The 24,903-nt window shown below is 51.9% G+C and overlaps 3 protein-coding genes across 14 annotated transcripts; 2 read left to right on the top strand and 1 right to left on the bottom strand.

Moving 5' to 3' along the window:
* On the top strand, nucleotides 1,269-3,615 carry RNASE13 (ribonuclease A family member 13 (inactive)). The gene is made up of 2 exons (XM_013966935.2): nucleotides 1,269-1,702; nucleotides 1,988-3,615. The coding sequence occupies exons 1-2, from the start codon at nucleotides 1,444-1,446 to the stop codon at nucleotides 2,455-2,457; spliced, it is 729 nt and encodes a 242-aa protein (XP_013822389.2). The 5' UTR covers nucleotides 1,269-1,443; the 3' UTR covers nucleotides 2,458-3,615.
* Nucleotides 4,265-11,879, bottom strand: TPPP2 (tubulin polymerization promoting protein family member 2). Of its 6 annotated transcripts, none has more exons than XM_018054527.1 (5): nucleotides 11,792-11,879; nucleotides 8,510-8,594; nucleotides 6,110-6,351; nucleotides 5,711-5,864; nucleotides 4,265-4,553 (listed from the first exon to the last, which is right to left on the bottom strand). In XM_018054527.1, exons 2-5 carry the CDS (start codon nucleotides 8,543-8,545, stop codon nucleotides 4,365-4,367), a joined length of 621 nt encoding a protein of 206 aa, XP_017910016.1. In that variant the 5' UTR covers nucleotides 8,546-8,594; nucleotides 11,792-11,879; the 3' UTR covers nucleotides 4,265-4,364. The 6 variants fall into 6 exon arrangements, with proteins under 6 accessions (XP_017910016.1, XP_017910018.1, XP_017910015.1 ...); XM_018054529.1 differs by lacking the exons at nucleotides 8,510-8,594; nucleotides 11,792-11,879 and adding exons at nucleotides 9,968-10,036; nucleotides 10,594-10,895 and having other exon boundaries at nucleotides 6,110-6,288; XM_018054526.1 differs by lacking the exon at nucleotides 11,792-11,879 and adding an exon at nucleotides 10,594-10,895.
* NDRG2 (NDRG family member 2) lies at nucleotides 10,290-19,051 on the top strand. 7 transcript variants are annotated; one of them, XM_018054519.1, is made up of 17 exons: nucleotides 10,290-10,379; nucleotides 12,017-12,083; nucleotides 12,805-12,885; nucleotides 13,217-13,258; nucleotides 13,637-13,742; nucleotides 13,958-14,078; nucleotides 14,259-14,321; nucleotides 15,185-15,245; nucleotides 15,440-15,526; nucleotides 15,707-15,763; nucleotides 15,938-16,041; nucleotides 16,494-16,538; nucleotides 16,826-16,877; nucleotides 17,262-17,309; nucleotides 17,565-17,600; nucleotides 17,754-17,805; nucleotides 18,047-19,051. In XM_018054519.1, the coding sequence occupies exons 3-17, from the start codon at nucleotides 12,811-12,813 to the stop codon at nucleotides 18,211-18,213; spliced, it is 1,116 nt and encodes a 371-aa protein (XP_017910008.1). In that variant the 5' UTR covers nucleotides 10,290-10,379; nucleotides 12,017-12,083; nucleotides 12,805-12,810; the 3' UTR covers nucleotides 18,214-19,051. The 7 variants fall into 7 exon arrangements, with proteins under 7 accessions (XP_017910008.1, XP_017910011.1, XP_017910007.1 ...); XM_018054518.1 differs by lacking the exon at nucleotides 10,290-10,379 and adding an exon at nucleotides 10,943-11,027; XM_018054522.1 differs by lacking the exon at nucleotides 13,217-13,258.

The raw sequence follows: 24,903 nt of genomic DNA, 5'->3' as shown, positions 1-24,903 counted from the left end.
TTTAGTGAACTAAGCCTGGAAGCATCAGAGCCAGGATTCAATTCCTGGTCTGTTTGGCTCAACACAAACCAGGCTCTTAACCATCTTGTAGTACTGCCTCCAAATGGACGGAATTAGGGAGAGGGTAAGGTGGAGGATCACTGTCAGATTTCTTGCAGAGGTAACTGAGGAAACAGACAAGGCAGGAGGGAAAGCAAGTTGGAGGAGGATGGGTTTGGTTTTGGAGTCTGCCTTGTGTTGTCGGAAAGAGCAAGCCTGGACTTTGCCGGTGGTGCGGTGAGTAAGCATCCTCCTGCCAATGCAGGACCGACCGGTTCGGTCCCTGGTGCAGGAAGATTCCACATGGCTTGGGGCAACTAAGTCCTTGTGCTACAACTACTGAGCCTGTGCTCTAGAGCCTGTGCTCTAGAGCCCGTGAGCCGCAACTTCTAAAGCCTGTATGCCCACGCTCTGCAACAAGAGAAGCCACTGTGAAGAGAAGCCTGTGCGTCCTGACCAGAGAGTAGCCCCTGCTTTTTGCAAGTAGGGAAAGCCTGTGCACAACAATGAAGACCCACACAGCCATAAATGAATAAAGAAAAGAAAATTTCTTTAAAGTAGAAAGAGCAAGGTTAAGGGGCTGTGAATGAGGAACACCCATGCATCTCCCCGTGCCCCCTACCCCTTGTGAATCACACACCGGCCTTGGAACACTCAGGGTTCTGTTCTGACTCCCTTTTCCTGCTCTCCAGGGAGAGAATGGTAAGCTGTCCCAAGACACAACCTGGACAACAGGTGCTGGAGGCAAGGCCCAGAGGCCTGTGGAAGTCCAGGACTGTGAAGGGGCAGGGGTTGATGAAAAAGATTTAGTAGCCTGGCCTTTGTTTTTTTTTAAACAGCAAGAATCTGATCTATTGGGCACTGGCCCACACCGCCTCAAGCCCAGGCTACGCTGTCTACTCCCACCTGACAAGTTTGAGCCTTCGGGGTCAGCCCTCTTAGGTTTCCAGGAGTGCCCTGACGCTAAAGGGCCTGAGGCTACAAGGTCAGCATGATCACCACTGGAGTGCAGCTGGTGACGGAGACGGTGAGGGGTCCACAGAATGGTCTTTGGTTCTCAGCCCTGCACCCAGGAGGCAGGGAGGCTCCCTTGTATATGTGGCCCCAGGGCCCCCAGGAGTGGGACAAGAGAGTAGGAGACCCCCTGTTCTCTGAGGGTCAGGAGTAAGCAGCACCTTGCTTCTCAGAAACATGCCAGAGCTTTCTTTATCACCTTTCCACGGGAGCAGGGCCTGTGAACCAGAAAAGACATCAAAGGAAGCCTAAGAACCAGGGGATTTCTGGCACAGAGGCTGGAACTTAGTGTTCTGATGACACCAGGGAGGAGGAGAGCAGAAGGTAAATGGCTCTTTCCTCCTCCTCATCCAGCCCCCGCAGCCGAGGGGCTCCTCAAACCCAGGGGACATGCCCTCCTCCCACACCAGTCTTTATCCACCAACCTTTCTAGCCTCTTCTCTCACCTGTTGGCTGTCCTTGGCCTCAGGCAGGAGGACTCCGCCTCTGTCCTGCTGCCTTCCAGCTCCCGTCCCTCCTCAGCTGCGGTCAGGGAAGTGCTGCGGAGCCTGTCACTTCTGGACCCTCCGCATTTTTACCAGAAGGACTAACCGGGCCAGTGTCATCAGGAAGAGCCTCTTACCCAAGGACCAGTTGGACCTCTTATTTTGTAAGTGTCACAGCTGCCAGATGGATGGGGTGAAGCTGAGATTCTAAGGTAGACCCAGGGTCAGGGGGAATGGTTAGAGTTGGCCGACCAGCGGGGTGAGCTTGGGCAAATGTCTCCTCTGTCTGATGCATGAGGACTTGGGCTGGATGATCTCTGAGGGACAGTTGGGCCTTGAAGGCATAGGGGAGGGCACACTGGGGAGGCTGGGGGCACAATGGAGGCTCTGGGCAGGGACAGCCAGCCACCCAGGCCCACCTCTGTCTCCAACCACCTTAACTCTGTCAGCAGGAAGAATGGCACCACTTGTGGCCCAGCTCCTCTTCCTCCAGGTTGTTCTAGGGACAGCTTTGGTTGAAAACATCAAGACTCAGCTTGCCATCAAGAACTTCCGTACCTTACACGTTGACTATCCCAAGGTTACCTACGCCAAAGGTTTCCAAGGTTACTGCAATGGTCTGATGTCCTATGTTCGGGGCAGGCAAGAAAGCTGGTATTGCCCAAAGACCCATTATGTCTTACATGCCCCTTGGACAACCATCTGGAAGTTCTGCAAGTACAGTGAGAGCTTCTGTGAGAATTACAATGAATACTGCACGCTCACCCAGGACTCCGTCCCGCTCACAATTTGCTCCCTGTACTACAGACAGCCGCCCACCAGCTGCCGCTACAACAGCACCCTGACCAACCAAAGGCTCTATCTGCTCTGCTCTGAAAAGTATGATGGTGAGCCCATAGATATCATTGGCCTCTACTAGGAAGGGAGGCCTTTGGTCTGAAACCACCCCTGCAACTCCCCGCCCACGGCCGCTGCTGCACACTAGCCTGTCCCCACTCCCAAAGCTCAGATTCCTGGTACAAGGCTTCCTCTCCGGCTTCACAGGCAGGCAGAGTCCCGTCCCAAGAGACCAGGGGGGCAGGAAGTATGTCCAGACTTTTGGTCACCATGCAAAGTTGTGCTGTCTTCTCGGCCTTTTCTGTGTTGCTTCCCTCCCCCCACCACCCCACCTCCATTCTCGCTCTCCCACAGACCGTTTTACCCACCCAAGAAGCTGACTGTGTCCAGTTGGCAGCGACTGTCCATCTACTGGGCCAGATCCTGAATCCTGGCCGGAGTCCCAGAGCCTCAGCTCACACCATGGCACCGGTTCTGAGTCTCAAATCCTCTCCCTGCCACCTTTCCCTTCTCGGTCTTCCCCATCTCCCTCCACTCGTTCACCTGTACAGTGGCCATCTCTAGCTGTAGGACCCTCCCTGAGAGTCTTGGACTCATATTAGCTTCATTTCTCCAAGACATCCCCCTCAGCTCTCAGTCTCTCCCCCACACTTCCAACCTCTTTAGTCCGCCTGTATTCTTTCTCTGACCTCTTTTCCTTCCATCCTTCTTGCCTTGGACCACTGGAGTTTTAAATTATCTTCTCTGACCTGTTCTCCCAGAGATTCCTGCGTACTTTTCCTTCCCGAAGCTCCTTCTGATATCCCCCCAAATCCAGGATCTGCCTCTGACAAGGCAGGGATGAAGTGGGCTCAGCTGTGGTCACAGAAGGTTTTAAAACCATATTTGAATTATGTAAGATACAACCATTGGATAAAACTGGGAGAAGGGTACATGGGATCTCTGTACTTTTTTTTACATCTGCCTGTGAGTCTAATCATTGCCAAATAAAAAGATAAAAAGCACATCTGAATTAGTTCTGATTTCATTACTTTTTCTGCAATGCATCAGAACTCCTACTCTCAGAGTCCTGGAGGTCACCCACCTCTGGCCATCTTCCTGGGCCACCCTTTGGCGGTAGGGTCAGTAGGATCTTCTGTTCCATGTCTACCATGATGGAGGTGGGTGGGGTAAAACTCAGCTCTGGACTGGGTTGAAAATGAAGTCTCCTTACCCTTGTTGTGTTGTGTGCTCAGTCATATCTGACTCTTGCAACCCCATGGACTGTAGCCCACCAGGCTCCTCTGTCTATGGAATTTTCCAGGCAAGTATATTGGAGTGGGTTGTCATTTCCTACTCCAGGGGATCTTCCTGACCCAGGGATAGAACTCACGTCTCCTGCACATCTGCATTGCAGGCACATTCTCGAGCCACCGGGGAAACCCTTAGCTCTAGAATAAGCTCATAACAGGAGCTAGGCTGAGTAGATCCTTGATCCTTGGCCACCAGATCCCTGGTGTCTATTTCTTCCCCAACAAAACATGGACTGCAACAGACGAGGAAGGTGGAGGGACAGGGAACGGTCTCATTGCTAGTATTCGGGCCTTACTATGTCAAATCGGGAATTGCTACTCCCCTTTGGGATGCTGGGGGGGATGGATACTGGTAATGTGTGAGCACAGCTAGCAAATACTTTTGCCTCCACAGTTAGTTTCTCTCTTATCTCCAAATATATTCCTCAGCCATGGTCTTAGAAGCAGCTGTTGAAGGGGATGCTACCCAGTGATGAGGAGGCCAAGTAGAATGAAGGACGTGCTTCTGGGAAGTCCTACCCTTGGGTTCCTCGGCTCTTCTGTTTCTGCACCAAGGGTCCCTCATCCTTCCGCGGGTGGAAGACAGAGCTCGTGAACTGCTTGCTGCACACACAGATGTTTATTGTCCCCCCACCCCAAGCTCCCTGGTGTTCAACATGCAGGGTCAAGGGCCAACAGGCGAAGATGAGGCTGCTCCCTAGTTGCTGCCCTTCTTATCATACGTGCCAGCACCCTTGTAGCCACTCACATAGCCTGAGTTGTCAGTCACGTCTTCCCGTCCAGCGATGCCTTTCCCCTTGCCGCTCTCGTCAAAGCGCTCCTTGTGGGTGCCCGTGTACTTGCTGGTATCCGTCAGCCGGCTCACCCCGCCCACTGTTGTCGCTTTCTGTGGGCCAGAGGGTGAGGGGCCTGAGCCTGCTCCCTTCCTTCCCCTCCACCGTCACAGCCCTTCTCTAGCAACGGCCTTCGAGTTTTATTAGTTGTCCGAGCTCATGTTCAACCCCTGGCATGGTGTTGCTGCCTGCTTAGGGCTCAGGTGCAGATGAGAGGAGGAGCTGTGATAAGAGCCATCCACTCGTGAGAAAGGAATCTGGGGCATGGGAATGAGTAGGGAGGTGTGTGTGTGGACTTTTCTGCTTCCAGAGAAGCTATTTTGACTAGGCTGCAGCAAGAGGACTTCAACCCCGGACCTAAAACACAAGTTCTGTCCTGCGGTGCTGTGCTTAGTCGCTCAGTCTTGTCCAACTCTTTGTGACCCCACGGACTGTAGCCCTCTAGGCTCCTCTGTCCATGGGGATTCTCCAGGCAAGAATACTGGAGTGGGTTGCCATGCCCTCCTCTATGGGATCTTTCCAACCCAGGGATCGAACCCAGGTCTCCAGCACTGCAAGCAAATTCTTTACTATCTGAGCCATCAGGGAAGCCCCTCTGTCCTGCTGGGAAGGCCCTATTTGAAACCCACAGTAGAAAGAGATTTTAGTAGAGAGGGGATAAATAGGGAACAGAAAGGTGGGTGCAAGGCAAGAAGTCGGATATTAGACCTTACATAACCAACTCGAGGGACATGAGTTTGAGTGAACTCCGGGAGTTGGTAATGGACAGGGAGGCCTGGTGTGCTGTGATTCATGGGGTCTCAAAGAGTCGGACTGAGCGACTGAATTGAACTGAAGAGTGCGAAGAGGGTAGGGAGCAGGTACCACGTGCTCTGTGCTCAATGTCCCCCCAAAGCCACCTGGCCCTGGTGGCCTGGCCCAGATCCTGGATACTTGGGAATGAGTCTAAGTTTCACTATTAAAATAGGTGTGAAAAGAAAAATAAGTAAATAAATAAAATCGCTGTGGACCTTGGCTAAGTCACTTCTTCTCACAGTTTCCTCACTTCTGAAATGACTCGATGATGTCTAAATTAGTCTGTTTCAGTACCAACAGTGCCCATCTCCCCGCTGCTATTGAAAAGGGTTGGGGACATCGGTGCAGAGGAGAGGAGATGAGAGCAGGGACTCAGGAAGCAGCGTCAGGGTTAGGAATGAAGTCTGTCACTCACAGTAACACCAGTGGTAGCTGGGTCCTTGCCCTCCATGAGCTTATAAATGTTCTCCAGGGCTTCATCCGGGCTTTTCCCCTTGAATCGCTTCTGGCCCAGTTCCTTCATTGCTTCCTGGAACTGTTGGAATGTGATGGTTCGGGCATTCTTGGCCCTGGTCAGTAAGACAGAAATCCAGGAACTGGGGAACATGAAGTCATCACTTTCCAAGGTCCAGCCCTCCTCTTACTCAGACAGGGCCTCTACAGACTGAATGTCTTGAGTTCAGGGACTAGCAGAGCCAGGCACCCAGTAGGTGCTCAGGAGACCCGCTACAAATGCTCTACTGCAGAAACCCTGCCACATCCCTGACCTTGCTTGTTCTACTCATCACTCCCACTCCTGTCCTTGGTCCCTTACTTGACTTTGCTGAAAACGATGTCCACGTCAGTGGAGGTGACCGTCTTGCCATCCATGATGCCGCAGTCTTTGCACAGCTTGGAGAAGTTCTTGTTGTTCATTTCAGCGCCACTGCTTGAGGATTCTCCAAAGACAGCAAACCGCTGGAACGCTCTTTCTGCTTCTGATGCCATGGTCAACTGGAGGTGGGGGAGGACAGTAAGGGGGGAGGCTTGGGGGTGAGGGAGGAGGGGAGGGGAGGACTGAAGAGTAAGAATGACGAAGGTTACAGTAAAATCAGCATCAGCAACAGGAGCAAACACACCCGGCCAACCTACTGTTCTCAGTACGAGGGATACTAGTGTGGATCCTACACACCGAATAATTGCCACTGCCAACCACTTCCCCACCACTTCTGTGTACCTGAGAGTGCCTGGATGGTGTCTGACCCTAACCAGCCTCTGTAGGTAAGTGTGTGCAGATCTGTGGGAGCCGGCTGGCTGAGGAGCCGGGGGTGTGGGGGGGAGGTGGGGGGGAGGTGGTGGTGGGGAGGTGGTGGGGGGGTGGGAGGGGGGAGGTGGTGGTGGGGGCAGTGGGGAGGGGAGACAGGAGAGGACAGAGAAGTTTCTGTGACCTCAGCGGTGTTTATGTGACATCATTTTCAGCCCCTGTTACAGCTCTAATCTTGGGGGAGGGGTCTTAGGTCCCTACCTCGCATGCTGCATTGAACATGTTACCAACCTCCTGATCTCTGCAAGTGACCAAGCTTCCCTCACTGGCTCAGCACTGCTTGAACCAGTCCTCTGGTCCTAGTTAAACTGTCTTATGCTCTGTCCCTCAACAAAAGTTGAGGAAAGCTCAGGGAAGGAGTTAAGGGAAAGAGGTTGACATCAGTCCAGCACTGTCCTTTCTTCGTCTCCTGGCCGGGTTAATGACACACATGGAGAATCCCACTGGCTTTGGCAGACCAGGCTCAATAGGAACTTGAAATGGCTTCCAGTTTGGGCCCCACACGGAAAGAGCATGGGCCTTGGAGGGTCACACAGCTGGGGTGAGGGTGAGCCTCAGACTCTCAAAATCTTCCAGATAATTTTAATTTTCTATGCAGGTCAGGGATATTTTTTCTTTTTTTCCCATGCCACATGTCTTCTGGAATCTTAGTTCACTGACTAGGGATTGAACCTGGGCCCTCAGCAGTGAAGGCTCTGAGTAACTGCTGGACCACTAGGGAATGCCCTCCCCTCTCTTTTTAAAGTAATGCTGTAATTTTATTCAGTTTTCACTACATGTGTGGTGTCTTCTTTCAGAAGGGGTTTCTCTCTGGCCTTTTCTCTGGCTGGACACCATTTAGAGGAATGAACTTCATGGCTCCTAAAATAGAGCCACTAGGTTGGTGACTTCCCTCCCCATCCCTTCTAATCAGTCACCAATTTCTGTAATTTCCCTTGTCTTATAAATCCACTCCTTCCTTTCCATTCCTATTACTCCCACTCTTTATTCAAGTCCCTGTCATCTCATATCTAGTTGATTATTCTGGCTTCTAAATGACCTCTTTCCTAAGTCAAATGCCTTAGCCTCAACCACTCCACAACCCATCTCTTCTTAACCCTCCACTCCCAATCAGATTATTTTCACAAAACAATTACTTATCCATTGCTCCTGATCAAGAACACTCTGGATCTTCAAAATTTTTTGAAGAGTCCACCCTTTTTACCTGTCATTCAATTCATTACCTTCACACTTGGCTCCAATTCACCTTACCAGATGTCATGTTTCATCAGTATTTGTGGCCATAATGACCTAATCACTCTATGCTGCAGAGGCTACCTGAAGCCTGGTAGAGACAGAATAACTTTGGAGAGGATTGAATCCAGGGATTTAAGTCCTAGATAAATCATTTGCTAGTGAGTGGCCTTGAGCAAGAGACTAAACACCTCTGAGCTTTAATTTCTTCACCTGTACAGTGAGGACAATAATATTTATCTTACAGTGTTTTGGGGGGGGTACTATGTGAGAATTACCTTCCACACAGTAGCTACTATGGAGTTCATCAAAGTAACTTGTTTATTTCTGTCCCTAAACTTTCCCTTATGGTCTCTCTGCCTTGATAGAATGCCCGTCCTTCTCATGCAAGTACTGTACTGTACTTCTCATAGGATGCTTTACCCTAAGAACAAAACCCTTTCCTTCTCTGAATTATACTAAGATAATGGTTCTTAGCCTGTGGGCTGCAGCCTCTTTGGGCAAGGGTTTCTGAGTTATTGAGGGCCTGTGGAACCTATATATATATATATATATATATATATATATACACATACATACATACACAGAAGACTGGTCATTGAGTAAATAATAAACTTTGCACATGTAGGTGCATACATGCATAGATGTTACAATTATCAGAAGACTGAACAAACTTACCTGAAAGTACTTGCTGAATTCACAGTTGGTCTCCATCAGGGGATTCTAAAATCATCATTTGGGAATAGAAGTCTCTGATCTCCCACTTGAAAAGGATGGGAAACTCTTACTATAGGACTTATTGTGTAAATAATTAATCTTATATTACATCATTCTGAACGTTTTCTATCTCTGTATCTTCTCTCAACTACTGGATCCTAAGCTCTAGAGAGGTATGCCTAGACGCACACTTCTTTGAATTCCATCTATACAGTGGCTTGTGCAGAGCAGGTCCTTCTTGTTGCCAACTGGAAGGTATAGTTTGAAGCTGCTTCTTGGCCCAAGAGAAGGAAGTTAGGGAAAATGTTCTTGTTGGGCCACTGACACTGGACCAGGCTGAGACCTGCCCTGATAAGGAGGGACCCCATCTTAGAGCAGAAGCAGCCTCTTACTGCCTGTGGCAGGTTGAGACCCCGAGCCTAGGAAGCAAACAGATCCCAGTGGAAATTTCCCGACTCCTGCCTGCCCTACGCCCCTGCGTAGGCCCCTTATCAGGTTCCCCCTGAGTCATCCTGACCCAGAGACGAATTTAGATGCTGGAACCTCCAGGTCCTTCCCTCCCCCACTCCAAGTAAGACATACTTTAGATACATCAGAAGAGGCAGCAAGCAGAATTTCTCACTGTAGGCTCTCTTCTCCCCCAGTTCCAGCTGGGCTGGGAGAGCTCTCTTCTGTCCTATGCATTTTTATCTATGGTCCCAATTCCAGCAGGCATTTCCTTGTCCAGGAGAGTGTTAAACTGGCAGCCAGAGGGGAGAGGGGACTAGGCAAGGAGCCAGGGGTGCCCAGCTTCTGTGTCAGTTTCTGGGTAAATGGTTATGAAGGGAGTGGGGAAGGGAATGGAGGAAAACTTGGGTGCCCCAAATTGGGGGGCCTAGAGGGAATCCTTTAGGTTTGGGGTTGTTAAAAGCTGGATTTGATTAGTCGGGATCTACTCTGGGTCACCTCCTCCCTCTTGGCCCCTCCTTTCCAATAGACCCTGCCAAGTGGGGATGAAAGGGGCATTGATGTTCCTTGGATGGGAGGGGGTGGTGAGGGTGATTGTGGGGGGTGGTTCCCAGGCAGGAGGGGGAAGGCAATTTAGGGGTCTTGGGGGGGCAGTCTGAGCTGGTGTTGCAGTTGGCAGCTCCAGTTCCATTGGCCATTGTTCCCAACTGGCCTGGTGCCCAGCCCCCGAAATGGCAACTCAGGAACCCAGCTGAAGGAGGATAGGGTGGGGACCTCTGGGGGAAGGGAACCTGGAAAGGGCACAGGTGGGGAGAAATCCAGTCTGTGTCCTTTTGTGTAAGACAACTTTGAATCCCTTTAGCCTCATAACTATCCCATTCTGAGTGACTTTTCCCCAAGGGGCACAGGGAGGTGGGGCATATAGGTGGGGAGAGAGCAGGGTGAGTGAGGGATCCAGGCCGTCACACCCACCTAGGCCCTGAGAGACGCAGCAGCCCCTGAGAAACCATTGCCTGGGCTGGGCCAAGCGGGCCTCCTTCTCTGGGCCAGAATAGAAGGGGTTAGCACTGAAGCCACAGGGTCTCTTGGGTCCCAGCCCGGGACACCGCGTCCTCCCTAACCCCCCAGCCCACTTCCACAGAGTTAGCTCCACCCCTGTGCCTGTTTACCCAAGAGTCAGCACCCCTGGGGGTCCTGGCCCCTCCTCCGCCCCTCCTTGGGGCCTTGACCCGGGAGTCTCCGTTGGCCATCCTCTCCCCCCCTCCCGCGATCTCCCTCTATTTATAGCGGCCCCCCGCATCCCCCCCCTCCCTCCCCGCCTTGTTTTCCAACTTCTCAGGGAGCAACCCGGAGAGCAGTCGCCGGGACACTGCAGAGAGAGGAGGTACCAGGACCCTGGGCGCCCCGAAATTGTTAACTCCCGCGCCCTCGACGCCCCCACCCCCTAGTCGGTGCAGGCACACTTCCCCTGTCCGCGGTCGAGACCCTCGCCTCCTCAGCAGCGGTCCTTCTTTAGCCTAGCCCTGTTTCCCGGCGGGTGGAGTCAAAACCGTGGGGTGCCAGCAGCCTGGCTCCGTCTCCCTTTTACCCGTTCCCACCTTGGAGTCGGGGCGCAGGAAGAGCCTGAGTGCTACAGGCAGGGCCAGATCACGGGTGGGGGCGGCGCTGAGAGCGGGCGCGGGGGTCCCCCACGGGACTAAGGGACCCCCCGCGCCCGCAGCCGCCCGGTTGCCGGGGGCGGGGGGCGGTGGTGAATGTTGTGGGTAGCGCGGGCCGGAGCCTGGAAGCGCCCAGCAGTTGGCTTTCTTCAGAGTTCCCCTCGGGCCCCCAGCGCTGCCCCTCCCGGAGCTGGGGAGGCTCCGGGCGGGGTGAAGGGGGGCGTGTTTACCAGGGGTCTGGGGCGGATCTGCGGGGAGCTGGCGGCCCGTGGGCGGGCCGGGGCGGGCCGGGGGCGGGTCTGCGGGGAGCCCAAGCCGGGGCGGGCCGGGGAGTCAAAGGCAAGTGAAGGTGGAAGCGGCCGCGGCGGCAGCAGGTAGGGGGAAGGGCGGGAGTGGGGCCGCGGGGCCAGGCTGGCACCGGGGTGTACCGGGAGGCGCTTGGATCCCAACCCCTCGGAGTGCACGGCTCGTGGGCAGGAGCCGGCCCGCAGGGCCGCGAGGCCGCGGCGCACAGAGGCGGAGGCTCCGCGGGCTGCAGGGCGTGTTTGGGGCGTGCACGAAGTTGAGTCCGGGGTCCAGGGCTCTCCGCGCCAGCCGTGCGAATTGTCAGCCTCCACGCGGATAGCAGCGAGGGGACTCGGAGGGATAGGTTCCGGAGGCTGGGCCCAGTCAGTCCCATCTGTCCTCCCCATCCCTTCCCAGCTGGCTCTCTGCCCTTGTGGGTCGTCGCGGCACGCTGGGGAGAGAATGTGGGAACGCCCCCCACACACTCCTTCTCCACTTTCGGGACCCACACCGAGACTGGGTGGAGGAGAGAAGCGAAAGCAAGAGGCTTAAAAAAAATTTTTTTTTTAATGGTGGAAGAAACGGTCGTGCCCTGCCACCCCATCTCACTCGAGAGCTGTCAAAAATCTTGGGGATCCCTTAGTCCCCACTTTAATTTGCAAATAAATTGAGCGCAAAAGTAGTGACAGACGGAGCCAAGGTCACAGTGGGAGCAGCAGAGCCTGGGGTAGAATCCAGAGGTTCTGACACAAGACACGCTCTTTCCTCCACATCAGCACTTCCTTCTCTCCTCTCCCCGCCCCGCCCCCGGCCCCCGGCCCCCCGCCCCCCTTCCCCAAGCCCGGACTGATACCTGCTGTGTTGCCCGGCAGACCGGCAGACCCCTCCAGCCTGTATTGATTCTAGCTGAAGCCTGGAGAAGACTTGTTCACTGGACTCGTGGGTACAGCTTGGGAGGGTTAGTGACCTGGCAGGGATTGGTGACCCAGATAGTCCAGGTCTTGGCTTAGGTTTTCTGTCTCTAAAAGACCCAGGATCTGTCTCCCATGTCATTCACCTCATTGCCTTGTTTTCTCAGACCCCAGAGCCAGGAGGAGTGAGAACCCTGACCCCTAACCCTACTTCATCCAGCCAATAGGAGCCAAGTAAGTGACCCCACCTCCAGGCTGCTGGCCCTTGACTCTGCTGGTCTGCACAGGTGCTCTGCTCCTCACTGGCCCCAAAGGTTGAATACATGTTACTTTATTCGAAGTCAGGAGTCTTGGGAGGAAGGGAGGCATTGGGTCTGTTGGACACAGATGTCCCTTGTCCTTCTTTTCTGGTTTCCCCCTCCCCCTCTTGGTCATGTTACTCAGGTCATTTTTAGCCCCTTTCTCTTTGCGCTGCTGACCTTGGCGCTTTAGTCGAAGGTCACAGTCAGTGGTGAACTCTCGATACCCATCCCTTGGTATCTTTAGAGCACCCAGTCACTGAGCCACGAGTTTCACCCCCTACCTAACTAGGAGTGTGGGGTGGCCCCTAAATATAGCCTGGGAAACCCGAGCTGCCTGCTGCCCCACCCTGATATTTCCATCCAGGATAGGGGAGGGGGTACGGAAGTGAGGTGTCGGTGTTGAGGGGTGTTGGGATGGCCGGGCTGAAAGGAAGTGGTGTCCTGAGTCCTCTTCCCCAAGCCCTCTTTCCCAGCTGCCTGGCCCTGCAGCCGGGCGTGCCGGACCGCCTCTCTCTGGGTCCTGGAGTAGTCTTCAGCTCCTGGGGCCCTCCGCACCCAGCACTGTCCATTGTTGAGAGAGGAAGCCAGGGGTTGGAGGAGGCGTGCAGTGTGGGGGCAGCCTCCTCAGTCTCTGTGTTTCCTCACCCTGCCAGGTCACCATGGCAGAGCTGCGGGAAGTGCAGATCACGGAGGAGAAGCCGCTGTTGCCAGGGCAGACACCCGAGGTGGCCAAGGTTATCAGAGACCCCTGACTCCCAGGCCGGAATCCCAGACCTCCAAGCATAGCCCTCACTTCTTCCCTTCCCAGACTCATTATCACTCACACCCCACTGAGCTCTCCACATCTCCCCATGTTCTCTCTCCCCAAACACCACGACTGAGAGTCCAGGCTTCTTTCCTGTCACTATGCTAACCTTCATCCTCTCCATGTCTCTTTTTCGTCAATCTCTTTCTGTCATTGGTCTCCGTTGGCCCCTTTACCTGTCTTCCTTTCATCTGTGTCTGTCTCTCTGTGTGCCTCTGCTGTGTGTTTCTGTGTGTATCTGTCTGTGTGTATCTCTCCAGGAGGCTGAGTTAGCTGCCCGAATCCTCCTGGACCAGGGACAGGTAACAGCTTGGGGCAGCCCAGGTGGGAGGAGGGGCTCTTCTCGCCCCAGGAAGGAGGGGCCCTGCCTGGTTTTCTTCTCTCTGCTTCTTCTCCTTCTATTCCAGTCCTTTCCTGTCCCCATCTCCCTGCTTTCCTCCCGTCTCCTTCTTTTCTCAGAGTTCCCTGATGCTCTTCGATCTTCCATTATTCTTTCCCACCCCCTAAATCATCTTCCAGTGTCATTTGTACCTAAATTCTTGCTGATCCTGCTTCTACTTTTTGGCTCCAGTTTCCTCTCTTTGCCCCACCCCTTCAACCCCCCGACTGTTAGGGAGGTTCCTCTCGTGCCTCTTTTCCTCAGCCTAACTCCTGCCTGATGGTGACCTGTTTCCCTGCAGACTCACTCTGTGGAGACACCTTATGGCTCTGTCACTTTTACTGTCTATGGCACCCCCAAACCCAAACGGCCAGCGATACTCACCTACCATGATGTGGGACTCAACTGTAAGGACCTTCACTTCCTCTCCCATTTCTTTCTGGGAAGAGGCTGGAGGGGCAGGGGGAGGGGAAGGGCCAGTATGGGAAGGGAGCCATGTGGCATGTCAAAGGGGAAGTCCTCTCCTAGTCTGAATGTGGCATGAAAGAAAGAGGGTGGATTCTGACCTGGGGACATTTTCCCCGTCTGACTCTACTGTTGGGGTGATGGGGATTCTCTTTAGATAAATCCTGCTTCCAGCCGCTGTTTCAATTTGCGGATATGCAGGAAATCATTCAGAACTTCGTGCGGGTTCATGTGGATGCCCCTGGCATGGAAGAGGGGGCTCCCGTGTTCCCTTTGGGGTGAGAATTAGCTCCTTCCCTCCTCATCAGGCTGTGAGGCACATGGCAGGTATGGAGTAGGTTGGATCAGGGAGGAGGAAGGGGAGGGCAAATGGTGACCCTGGGAGAGAATGAGTAGCACACGGAGGCGGGGGCCATGGGGGCAGGTTGGTGTTTTCCTTAATCTTCTTTCCTCCCCAGGTATCAGTACCCATCTCTGGACCAGCTTGCAGACATGATCCCTTGCATCCTGCAGTACTTAAAGTGAGAGGCCTGGGGACCCCTCCGAGCCAGAGTTCTCTTTTCAGCACAAGGTGGCCCTTAGAACTCCTGAGCGAGTTCTGTCCGGACTAGATATTGTCTATTCCAGTTGAGAGGAAGCGGGTGGCTTTGGAAAGCTGACTTGAGTCAGCAGAGTAGCTCTAAGGGAGGAGGAGAAGAGAAGGGAGCTGTGTGCCTGGCCCTGCCTCAGGCTGAGGAGGGTCTTCTCTGATCTGGAAGCTAGAGAAGAAGAGGAGGGGGCGACATAGTCCCTGAGGAACCAGACAAGCCTGTCCTTCCCTCCCCCTCCCTGTGCCTCCTCCAGAGGCAGAGGGGGTGAGAGAAGGAAAAGAAAGCCAGGTGTGGCCTCTTCGGGGCATACTTAGTGCTGATGACACCTGGGCTCTGTCCTTGACTTGGCTTTTCCTGGGCATCAGGGCCCTGGGCAGCTGTGGTTCACCTCTTGGGCTCTTTCTCCTGATACTTCCTGTTGTTCACCAAACTTGTATCTTTTTTTAATATCTTGCTTTAAGTTCCCCCCTTCCCAGTTCCTCTAGAGGAACCAGGAACTAAAACAGAACTAGTTGAACTAGCTCCTGAAAGTTGAGAATGGACAAAGAGTTACATAGGAAACAGTGTTTAGTTGGTTGGCGTGTGGGTGTTTCTTTTCAAGATACTCACTCTCTGGGAGAGAGCTGGGAAAAGACTAGTGTCCATTTTTTAGCTTCTTAGCACCTTCTTTTTCAGCATCCCCCCAAAGGAAGGTCCCTTTCTGTCCTTTGTGCCCATGGCCTTAGGAAGGAGGAGTTTGGAGAGTCAAAGTTTTGGATACCCGGACCCATTAGACCTACATTTATCTTTCACAGTTTCTCCACAATAATTGGAATTGGTGTTGGAGCTGGGGCCTACGTCCTGTCGCGATACGCTGTAAGAAATTAAAAAAATAAACCAGATAAGCAAAAGGCGGGTCCAAGGCCCAGGCAGTCTTTACTAGTGTGTGCTTGGGGGGAGGCTGTGAGTACGAGGGTGGGAAGCAGGCCCCATGGAGCCTGGAGTGGGCAGAGCTCAGTGGGGAGGGGATAAGTCATGCCTGCCTCTGACTTCCCTCTGCTGCCCCTTAGCTTACCCACCCTGATACCGTCGAGGGTCTTGTCCTCATCAACATTGATCCCAATGCCAAAGGCTGGATGGATTGGGCAGCCCACAAGGTTTGGAGGGGCCTGTGCACTGAGATCTTGGGGGGCATCCCCTTGTGTGGGTCCATTTAGGCTCTAACAACATAACTGGCTGGCCTGTGAGCTTCAGGGATGGGGGAAGGAGCAGGAAAGAAACTTGGGTCTCTACTCCTTATAATGTCCTGAGCTGTCTCACCTGCCCTGTCCTCATAGCTAACAGGCCTCACCTCTTCCATTTCGGAGATGATCCTTGGACATCTTTTCAGCCAGGTAAATGGTTGTGGAAGATGGAAGCAGAGGGAATCAGCAGGGACTGGAATGTGTGGGGTGATTTCCTTACTTGGGACTGATTTGGGGAGGAAACAATGTTTGCCTCTTTGCATCTCATAACTGTTTTTGAGTTCTCTTCCCAGCCCTATTTCTTCTCCCTCTATTTTCCTTCAGGAAGAGCTGTCCGGAAATTCTGAGTTGATACAAAAGTATAGAAATATCATTGCACATGCTCCCAACCTGGATAACATTGAACTGTACTGGAACAGCTACAACAAGTGAGTGGGCATGGAAGAGAATTGTAGAAGCGGGAATGGGGGTCATGGGAGGCGCAGAGGGCCAAGGGGAGGGGAAGCAGGCTGTGCGAGGTGGGCGGATTGTTGGGCAGTAGGGGGCAGCTTCAGGACAGATGGGGAGAATTCTGAGAAGCCGGCCCCCTCTCTCTTGTTACTTCCTTAGACTTTTGGATTCCCTGAAGTAAGATGATCTCCGGTCCTCGTGCCCTTCGTCCCCTTCAGTGCCCTCTGACCAGGGACCTTGGGCACAGTGACCATAGGGCTCATGCTTGAGGCCTGTCTGCCACCTTCTCCTTCAGTTCTCACTTGTAATCACCAATATTCAACTCTAATTTAGGGGAGGAAGATTGCTTCCTCATGGGGAAGCTGTCTTACATATGTGTGGGTACCACTGCTTGCCTAAAGTTTCTACTCTTCTTTTAAACCCTCTTTAGTCGCAGAGACCTGAACTTTGTGCGTGGAGGCGATACCACCCTCAAGTAAGACTTTAAGGGATAAAGCTTTCCCTCTCTCCCTGGATCTTCCCCTACTAGCTGCTTACATCCTTTAGAAGGAGAGTCTTTTGCCAGGGAATTTTCTTGTCACCTCCTCCCCTATCCTGTTTAGCAAACCACCACCCTCTAGGTCTTACCCCTTTGAACTCTGTTGGTGGGGTCAGCGGGGTTCAGAAGGTTGTTTTCTCTTTGGAGCCAACTGCTCTTCTGGGAGGAGGCGGAGGAGGGAGTGCCAGGGGCTCACCACCTGCTCCCCAACACTGTGCCTCTAGGTGCCCTGTGATGCTGGTGGTAGGAGACCAAGCACCCCACGAAGATGCAGTGGTCAGTAGGGAGTCTTGGGGTGGGTGAAGGAGGGTGGCAGTCAGAGGGCTAGCTTGCCAAGAAGCAAGCTCTGTTTGGGGACGGGGAGAGTAACTTTGGGGCATAAGAGGTTGATTCCTTACAAGAAGGAAATGGGCAGAGGCTTGATAAGAAAGGAACTTGGAGGACTCTTCTAGTGCTCCAGTGGTTAAAACTGCATGCTCCCAATGCGGGGGGCATGGGTTTGATCCCTGGTCGTGGAACTAAGATTCCATATGTTGTGGGTATGGGCGAAATAAAATTTAAAAAAAAAAAAAAAGAATTGGATCTGGGCCCCTGGGTCCTTTGGTTGGGAGGGGCCACTGGGAGTGTGACTTCATTCATTCAACCTCCTCCCTACTCCAGGTGGAATGTAACTCAAAACTGGACCCCACCCAGACTTCTTTCCTCAAGGTCAGTAACCCTATTCCACATTCAGCCTGACTCTTGGCCCCTGGTCCAGAGCCATAGATCTTCTCCAGATTCAGCTGCTAGGCTGGCTTCCAGGGTCCTACATGGGAGCAAGTGGGTGGGCGGAGTAAAAGAAACAGAAAACACCCCATCGGCCTGGAGTGGGAAGCCTAGGGAAGAGGGCCGTCTTGTACCTCTTGGCATGGCTCATTGGTTTATACGTTTATCACTTTTTCTGGATGACTCTCTCCTGAACAGATGGCTGACTCTGGGGGGCAACCCCAGCTGACTCAGGTGAGCGCCCCTGCCATTTGTGGGGTGGGATATTAGTAGCCCTGAGCTATACCCTTCGCTACACACCCCATCTCCAACCTGCCATGGCTATGGGCTCCAGCTCAGTTTCTAACCTCACTTTGCTGTCTCCCTTTCCTCATTTTACTTTCACAGCCAGGCAAGCTGACCGAGGCCTTCAAGTACTTCCTGCAGGGCATGGGCTATAGTGAGTATAGGGATCAGAGGCTGTCATGAAGACAAGAGGTTGTGGCATAGGAGGAGGGAGGGCCACGGGGGGCAGGAACCACTTCAGGCTAATTCTTGGATTTACCACTGTCTGTCAAATCAAGCTCCTCGACCCCTGGCCCCATGTGTAACTCCCGTCTCCACCAAGCACCCCACTCTGAGTTGCCTGCTTCTCTCGCCGCCTCCGCTCTGACTGCTGGCTTCCCCTTCCGTCTCCGCAGTGGCCTCATCCTGCATGACTCGCCTGTCCCGGTCTCGCACGGCCTCCCTGACCAGCGCAGCGTCCATTGATGGCAACCGGTCCCGCTCTCGCACCCTGTCCCAGAGCAGCGAGTCTGGGACTCTCTCTTCAGGGCCCCCGGGGCACACTATGGAGGTCTCCTGTTGAGTGACCCTTGTTGCCCGGGTGTGGGACCCAGCCCTCACCTCCCCCAGTACTAACCTGGGAGGCACACAGGGCACTGGGCCCAAGTGAGCACAGGAAGCTGGGCAGATCATGTGGAGAGATGACCTTGATCTTTGATTGCTACCCTAACCTTGACCTCTAACCTGTGATTTCCCTCAGCTCCTGGGAGAGATGTCCTAATATCTCTTAGGGACCCAGACCCCTAAATGATCCCTCTCCTTCATCTTGGTGTTAAGGCGGAGGAGGCATGCATCCCTGCTCCCTAATCTGGGTGTCTGTAGCTAAGGGACGAGAGGTTGTAGAAGCTGTCTGCGGTGACTCCCCCAGACTCTCCCTCCTTATCCCAGATTGCAAGGGTAAGGGGCTCCGGGCTGGGGCTCCTCTCACCAAAGCTGACATGGTGTCGCATTAATCCTTCACCTCTGAAGGGTGTGGGCCTAAGTGAATGTGTGACGGGGAGAACTGCTGGTGGGTTAGTGGTCCTCAGGGCATGCCAGAGACGTTCAGTGTGGAAATGGAAGTTGGAATGGGAGGTGGTGGGCGGTGAACAGGTGTGACGGAAGGGCTGGAGCTGGGCAGTAAGTAGGAAGGGGACTGGGGCCACTGGCTGCTCTAACTTTGGTAGCTATCTAGACAGCGTGTGTCTAGAGGGGGGGGGGGGGGGGGAGCCAAGCTGGGCATGGCTGCTTGGGGCTTGGCATGGGGGTGGGAAGGGCTGCCTTGGGGCTCTGACCACAGTGTGTTATATGTGGGGGGTACCCTCCTGTCTCCCACAACTTCTGCTGTAACAATAAACTATAGAGGAATCTGAGCTCCATTATTCTTCTGGGTCTGAATATGCCTGCCTCGTGCCCCTTTTCTGCCTTTCCCTGCTCAGCCCTTACATTTCTCTCCTCAAGGTGACAGAACCACAGGAGAGGGCTTGTACAGCAAAAGTGTTAGTCATGCAGTTGTGTCCGACTCTTTGTGGACCCCATGGACTGTGTGTAGCCCTCCAGGCTCCTCTGTCTATGAAATTCTCCAGGCAAGGATACTGGAGTGGGTTGCCATGCGCTCTTCCAGGGGATCTTCCTGACACAGGGATTGAACCCCAGACTCCTGTATTGTAGGCAGATTCTTTACTGTGTAAGCCACCAGGGAAGCCTCTGTATAGCATAGACACACTATAAAGTGTGACCTCATGGTCACTGGTCCCTACTCCAATAGCATGGTATTGCCCTTGATATTGATAGGATATCCCAGTTGGGGGCCAGAGGAGGGACTCACATCTTAAGAGACTTCCTTATCAGTGGACTGGCCCACTGAGAAATGCCATAGGGTTTTAGAGACATCACCAACATCATGATTTAAAGAAGGAAGCATAGAAAACTGACACAAGTGTCCAAGGACATCTTTTGACTCATTTTCTGGCAGGTTCCTCCCTAGGGTTCTGTAGATTTCATTTTTGATTGATCAATACAGTCAGACCAGGCCTCATGCAGTTGCTAGCGAGGTTGATCCCAATCTGAAGACTCCTTCAGGACCGTTACAGCAAAAGAGAGGACTTCCTCTCAGGAATTTCTCCTCTTCTGTGAATCAGGGAGTTAATTAGACTATGCACGTGGTTCTCTGAGAAGCTTTTCAAGTAAGAACAATGATCAAGAGGACTTCCGATAGTCTGTGGCTGTTGCAGGCTGATTCTTATGCTCTTGGGTCACAAGAAGTAAAAATGAGAAGGCACCATATAGCGATACTGGCAAGAGGATTGTAGATGGATTGTTACAAGGTCATTTGTTAGGTTACTTCATATAATAGAAATGCCATAGGCAATTGCACTTTCCTCAGTGGAACTGAGCTAAGGACTAATGTAGCTTGAGATCTGGTGCTGACACATTGGCATCAGAGTGGAAAGTGGAATGTATGCTTGAATCTTAAGCATTTCCTCACTGTCTCACACAGGGTGAAATCTATCTTCAATGCAGTAGGCCAGGATCAGAAGGGGGAAGTATTAGGTGACTAGCAGAGATACAGACCCTGGAGAAGGGAATGGTAACCCACTCCAGTATTCTTGCCTGGAGAATCCCATGGACAGAGAAGCCTGGCAGGCTGCAGTCCATTGGGTTGCAAAGAGTCGGACGTGATGGAAGTGACTTAGCACGCGTGCACGCACACAGAAATACAGAAGTTACAGAGCTGGCTATGGATGGTGAGGGTGTTGACCAACCACACACAGGGTAGACAGCAAGCAGGGCTTAAATGCCATGCTAAAGAAACAAAACGGCATAACTGGAACATTGGACCAACCAGCTCCTAGATAAACATGCAGATAAGGCAGAGAACTTACAACCTTGACCAGCAATACCTGCCGTTGTTCATTATGGAAGGGAAGGCCAGTCTTCTCAGTACATTTACCTACAAAGATAACAGTTATCAGGGTATTCTTCAGAAGAGGGAGTAAATTACATTTGTGTATACATATCAGAGAGTGTGTATCTGCCATGGAGGTGGGTGTGAATGGGTGGTGACTGTATCTCTCTCTGCTACAGATGTGTCTGCATCTTTAGGAAACCCAAGAATTAAGTAGAGGGAGAGATGCTGTCTGCTGGGAGCAAGGGAGAGGGGCTTTGCTGTCCTTGACTGACCTCTCTGCTTTGTTGGTCCTGTACACTCCAGGCTAGCCCATGGGGATGCAGTGCCCCCCTGTGGTTGGCATGGTTCTTCCCAACTTTCCTCAGCTCCCAGGTCCCTTCCAAAGTTTCCCATCAGTTCAGTTCAGTTCAGTTCAGTTGCTCAGTCGTGTCCGACTCTTTGTGACCCCATGAATCGCAGCACGCCAGGCCTCCCTGTCCATCACCAACTCCCGGAGTTCACTCAGACTCACATCCATCGAGTCCGTGATGCCATCCAGCCATCTCATCGTCTGTCGTCCCCTTCTCCTCCTGCCCCCAATCCCTCCCAGCATCAGAGTCTTTTCCAATAAGTCAACTCTTCGCATGAGGTGGCCAAAGTACTGGAGTTTCAGCTTCAGCATCATTCCTTCAAAGAAATCCCAGGGCTGATCTCCTTCAGAATGGACTGGTTGGATCTCCTTACAATCCAAGGGACTCTCAAGAGTCTTCTCCAACACCACAGTTCAAAAGCATCAATTCTTCGGTGCTCGGCCTTCTTCACAGTCCAACTCTCACATCCATACATGACCACTGGAAAAACCATAGCCTTGACTAGATGGACCTTAGTTGGCAAAGTAATGTCTCTGCTTTCTAATATGCTATCTAGGTTGGTCATAACTTTTCTTCCAAGGAGTAAGCGTCTCCCATAGCTCTTTGTGATTCTAGTGGTAGCTCTGGAGGGAAGGCCTGATACCATGGTCAGCAGTGGTCTGTGGCTCTTCCCATTCTCAAGATCAGAGCTTAGAGGAGAGGTGAGGGGACTTGATAGATGTCAAACCACAAACTACCGCTCTTTTGTCTTGGCTTCAGGCTTAGGACTCTTGTTTCTCTCTTCCTCTTGTTCTCAAGGAATGTTTCCCTGACTTTAGGAACCGAAGCCCAAGACAGCTAAGCAAGGGTGCCATGGGAAGGAGATTAAAACTAGAACACAGTGATGAGAGCCCTTAAAAATTCCGGAACTACTAAAGACATATGAAAGGGTGATTCTCTGAAGGAACACACAAAGCAGTGAACCTGCAGCGGGAGGATAGCCGTTAAGCTTTAGAGAGCAGTCCTCTAACAGGGAACAGCCAGAGTGGGAGACACCACCTTTCTACAGAGATTTTAGGACTAAAGTGGAAAGTGTGAGTCAATTCTGACCACAGGCCAGGGGTGTGGTTAGGGTAAACAGTGCCCAGAGCAATGTAAGTCACTACATAACCTTCTTTTCTCACCAACATTAGAATTTTCCTCCAACTGGATAAATATACAGCAAAAATAGAATGCTTCTTTCCTGTTTTTTCACTTTCAATGAATCTAAAGAAAGTAACTCAGGGACTTTCCTGGTGGTACAGTGGATAAAAGTCTGCCTGCCAATGCAGGGAAACATGGGTTCAATCCCTGGTCTGGGAAGATCCTACTTGCTGTGAAGCAACTAAGCTCGTATGCCACAAGTACTGAGTCCGTAGAGCCCAGGAGCTGAAACCGCTGAAGCCCACGTACCACAGCTCTTGCAGTCAGTGAGTTTAGGGCCTGAGAGCCACAACTACTAAGCCTCTGTGCTGCAGCTGCTGAAGCCCACGAGTCTAGAGCCTGTGCTCCGCAACAAGAGAAGCCACTGCAATGAGAACCCCGTGCACCGCAACTAGAGGGTCGCCCCTGCACTCTCCGCCAGAGAGTCAGAGAAAGCCCTCACACAGCAGTGAAGACCCTGCACAGTCAAACAAGTAAATCTGTCTGTTAGCTGCTCAGTCGTGTCCGGCTCTTCGCGACCCCATAGACTGCAGCCCTCCAGGCTCCTGTGTCCATGGGATTTCCTAGGCAAGGATACTGGAGTGGGTTGCCAGTTCCTTTTCCAGGGGATCTCCCCGACCCCGGGATTGAACCTGGGTCTCCTGCACTGCAGGCAGACTCTTCACCATCTGAGCCACCAGAGAAGGCCAAATAAAGAAATAAAGTTACCACCTCCACTCCCAGTCTGTGGAGATTATTAAAGATGCCAGTTGTCAATTATTTTCTTTTTTTCAGTTTTTGTTGTTACTTTTTTAATATAATTTTATTTATTTAAACATTAATTATTTAAATGAAGTTATATAAAAAAAGTAACTCACAACCAAAACTGAAATAAAAAAGGACATAATTGACAACTGTTTTTAAGCATCTGCACAGACTGGGGGTGGGGGTGGGTGTCACCCGTGTCTATACCCCCTTTTGCTTCACCTTTGCTGGTAACTATGGGCTTCTTCCTCAAGTTGGGGGCTGGGGCGGGGGGGGGGAATGTGAGGGTATTTGGCTGATTGGCGCACTCATGTTACCAACACACCCCAATTAGCTGTTTCTTACTCTATCACCCAGAGCCAGGAGCAAGGGACTGTTTCCTTTGTCAAGACATTGGAAAACTGTCCTTCAGGGGAGGGGTGAAATGGCATGAACTGCCTCATGAGAATTAGTTCAGAGCGCTTTGGTTTTTGTTCCTGGGTGTATCTTGTTCACATGTGTTGTTCTCTGACTGGCCTCCCACCTGACTCTGAGGTATTCACTGAATAATGTTCAGTATGCTGTTCCCCATCTCCGTTTTTTCATACAACAGCAATATCTAAACCCAACCCTTAGCTCATAAGCAAAGGAAAGGTGGGGAGCTCCCAAGGATTACTTCAAAGGATTATTTACTTTTTAAATTTGTAATTAATTTATTTCTTGGCCACTCCATGAGACTTGTGGAATCTGTTCCCTGAGCAGGGATTGAACCTGGGCTTTGGCAGTGAAAGTAACCACTAGATCACCAGGGAACTCTCCCAAAGAATCATTTATTGGTACAAAAATGGAAAGCTGGCTCAAAGTAGGAAGAAAGTTGGAGGTTTCATTCTTTTGTTTCAGATTTTTTTTTTCCTGTTTAAATATGTAAAAAATAGATGGCGTGGAGAAGACGGTTGAGGAAGAGACACAGAAAGAAAACTTGAGAAGATTTGAAAACTATTTGTATAAATCCTCTTGTGATTATTCCAACTAGTTTCTCCTCTTATTCACTCTTCCAACCTGTATAACTTCCCTCTGATTTTTATATTTCAACTCTCATGACTCTAATTTTCTTTGGTTACAATCTATCTTTCAAGGCTGTGTGAATCAGGGTTCACCCTTGAATCTGGCTTCTAGTCACCAGGCCCCGGTTAACTTGGCTCTCCCTCCTGTCCTATGGTTCTTATTCCATTCTTTCTCATTTCTAGCTCATTCAGAAATCACACTCATCTTCTGCTCCCTTAGAGCCTTTTCTGGCTCCTTGCTGGGGATTCAGAACTTTTGAAAATGATCAAGATTGTTCCTTTTCTTCATCACAGTGTTCTCTCCATGTGGTATTCCCTAGCTCTATTCCAGCTCTTGATACAATATGGTTCAAACTAAAGATGGTTCCTGGTTGGTAAGAATCTTGAGAAAGGAAAAGGAAATGGACTTTGGAAGGATGGCTGAAAGCGGAGGAGGAGAAAGGAAATCTAAAGGCCCGTGGGTTGGGAGGAAGCAAAAAAATGCATGACCCACTCACGCTTGAAATCTCCAGCCTCTGCTCATTGTCGTCAAATGCTGATAGCATCAGTGACCCAGAAACGTATGGAGAGCCCTAGAGTCTAACGTACTCCTCCTCAAGCCTCCTTTCTGTAGTCATACAAATCCTCAGGACCAGAAATAGCTAACTTCCATATAATCGTGTCCCTTCCAAAGTCCTGGCAAGATCACTGGAGTCGAAGGCAGCAGAGAATTGATGTTGGGTGGAATGTCTTCTGTTTGCCCTTCCAGAGTTCTTTAGGACCTGTGCCTCACAAGGCTGACCTATGTGCAATCACCCATAGACATTTTCGTCCTTGGTTTCTGTTTGGGTATGGCCAGCAGGAGACACTGGCTGCAGGCCACAGAGGAGAAGGAGAGTGAGGATATTCCTCTGACTTCCTCCTGGTCCCTGCAGTTTGGCTGTATCCCTGTACCAAGGCCACAGCTCTTATTGGACAGCCCTCTAGTTTCTGGTTGCTACTCCCTCTGTTCAGCCCAGGTAACA

Source organism: Capra hircus, chromosome 10 (genome assembly GCF_001704415.2).
Source record: "Capra hircus breed San Clemente chromosome 10, ASM170441v1, whole genome shotgun sequence".
NCBI classification, from domain to species: Eukaryota; Metazoa; Chordata; class Mammalia; order Artiodactyla; family Bovidae; genus Capra; species Capra hircus.
The sequence above is the reverse complement of the archived record's forward strand: the minus strand, read 5'-3'. Positions and strand labels throughout refer to the sequence as shown.